Source organism: Netta rufina, assembly GCF_964035555.1.
Source record: "Netta rufina genome assembly, chromosome: 22".
Taxonomy (NCBI): Eukaryota; Metazoa; Chordata; class Aves; order Anseriformes; family Anatidae; genus Netta; species Netta rufina.
Genome location: NC_140146.1, coordinates 8,461,244 through 8,463,358, shown reverse-complemented (window position 1 = coordinate 8,463,358; position 2,115 = coordinate 8,461,244). Strand labels below are relative to the sequence as shown.

The window sequence follows — 2,115 nt, the reverse complement described above, 5'->3', positions numbered from 1 at the left end:
ATGTCGCACGCGGTGGTGGCGGGGACCCCCGCCGTGATCTTTGACAACGGCTCTGGGCAGTGCAAGGCTGGGCTGTCGGGGGAGCTGGCACCCCGCTCGGTGATCTCCACCGTTGTGGGGTACCCCAAGTTCAGGTTCGTCATGTTTGGGGCCGGTCACAAGGAGTGGTACGTCGGAGAAGAAGCCCAGTCCAAACGGGGCATTTTGTCTTTGAATTACCCGATGGACAACGGGCTAGTTACATCCTGGGACAACATGGAGAAGATCTGGAGATACCTGTACGAGCAGGAACTCAGGCTGAAGCCCAGTGAGAGGCCAGCGCTGCTGACCGAGACCCCTCTCAATCCCTTGTCCCACCGGGAAAAAATGGCCGAGCTGATGTTCGAAAGCTTCCACGTGCCGGCCCTCTTCGTCACGCTGCAGGCGCTCGCGGTCCTGTACGCCGGGGCCCGCACGACCGGGCTGGTGCTGGACAGCGGGGACGGCGTCACCATCGCGGTCCCTGTCTACAAAGGCAAGTACCTGCTGCAGGGCATAACCAGGGTGGATTTTGCCGGCAGAGATGTAACCAAGTACCTCGCCAGGCTCCTCCTGGAGACCGGGCACTCCTTCATGAGCGCGACTGAGAGAGAGATCGTCAGGGATATAAAGGAGAAGCTGTGCTACGTTGCTCTAGATCCTAGACAAAAAATGCAGGACAAGCCTGAAAATCTCACGCGTGAGTACATTCTCCCTGACGGAAGGTCTGTCACGGTGGGAGACCAGCTCTTCCGAGCTCCTGAAGCACTTTTTGCGCCCAGAGAGGTAGAAGCCCAAGGGCCGGGGGTTGTGGGGATGGTCCTCCGGAGCCTCGCCAGATGTAGCAGCCGTATCCAGCTGGACATCCTAAGGAACGTGGTGCTCTCGGGCGGATCGACTCTGTTCCAAGGCTTCAAGGAGAGGCTTCTGAAGGATCTGCAGGCGGCCATCCCCAGCATAGCCCCCGTCAAGATCTTCTCCCCAGAAAATCGGATGTACTCCGTGTGGACTGGCGCGTCGCTGCTCGCCAGCCTGACGGCGTTTAGGAATATGTGGATTACCAGGGAGGACTATTACGAAGTCGGGCCAACACTACTCCAGAGAAAATGCTTTTGAAAAGTAAAAGTATGACCATCCAGGAATTTTTTTAAGTGCCAATCTGAACAGCTGGAGAGCAGTTAATAAATCAGTAAAAAAATAATTGATTTGTAGTAAGTGATTTTATAGCTTAGTAAAGAAAGATCCCTTGTGCATTGGGCTGAAGAAAGAGTCCTTGTTCTGAGCATTTTTGCTATCCAAGATGTTGGTTTTAATTCTAGAAATGTGTTGATCCCTGCTAGAACTGCAAACAGTTTGTCAGACTTTTAAACACTTGAGAACAAGCCACCTCCAGCCCATGCCCGGGGGGGCTGGCTCCCTGCCACGCACCGTAAACTTCCAAAGAGTGGAAAGAGACCTCTGATGGAGAAATAGAGGGCTCGTGGGTATTGCTGACCCTTCACCATAGCACCAGAGATCGCTCGTAGCAGTCCTGGAGAAGCTCAGAGAGGACCGAGCTTCTAAATTTGTTTTTGCTCGCCAAGTGAAAATAAGTTGGTCTGGCTGCTAGAGCAGAGCTCTCAGACCGAGCACACCTCTGTGCTGCTCGCGGCCCTGCCAAGGTATTTGCTATGTCACATCACATAAAACATCGCTTCTGTTTGCCCATCTGTGGAATTTAGGGAATATTCCAGCTTAAGGACTGTGTGAGACTTCATTTAGGTAATATAGTGTTAAGATTGGTAATTAATCAGAGAGCACAAGGTGAAAGATATTTAGTTTGGGTTTATTCGTAGAAGATTTCTGAACAAACTCTGTGACATCAGGCATCTACGAGAAGGTGGAGGTGGTTGTCCCCAGCTGGCACTGATGGGAAGAGCTGGATACATTAGGAGATGTTATTTCTCTACTTCCTCAGCGACAGCTAGGGGAAGTGACAAAATAACCCTGCAGATATTTGCTTGAATTACCAAACAAATCTGCCTTGCTGAGCTTGCTGAGCATTTTTTCTCTTTTTTTTTTTTTTTTTTTGAATGCTGAGCATTCCCAAAAAATAAG

At 51.2% G+C, this 2,115-nt stretch overlaps 1 protein-coding gene across 1 annotated transcript; it reads left to right on the top strand.

Moving 5' to 3' along the window:
- LOC311217799 (actin-1-like) lies at positions 1-1,134 on the top strand (the record flags this gene model as incomplete). The annotated part of the gene is made up of 1 exon (XM_084300107.1): positions 1-1,134. One exon carries the CDS (start codon positions 1-3, stop codon positions 1,132-1,134), a length of 1,134 nt encoding a protein of 377 aa, XP_084156233.1.
- Between the last annotated feature and the right edge of the window lie 981 nt (positions 1,135-2,115).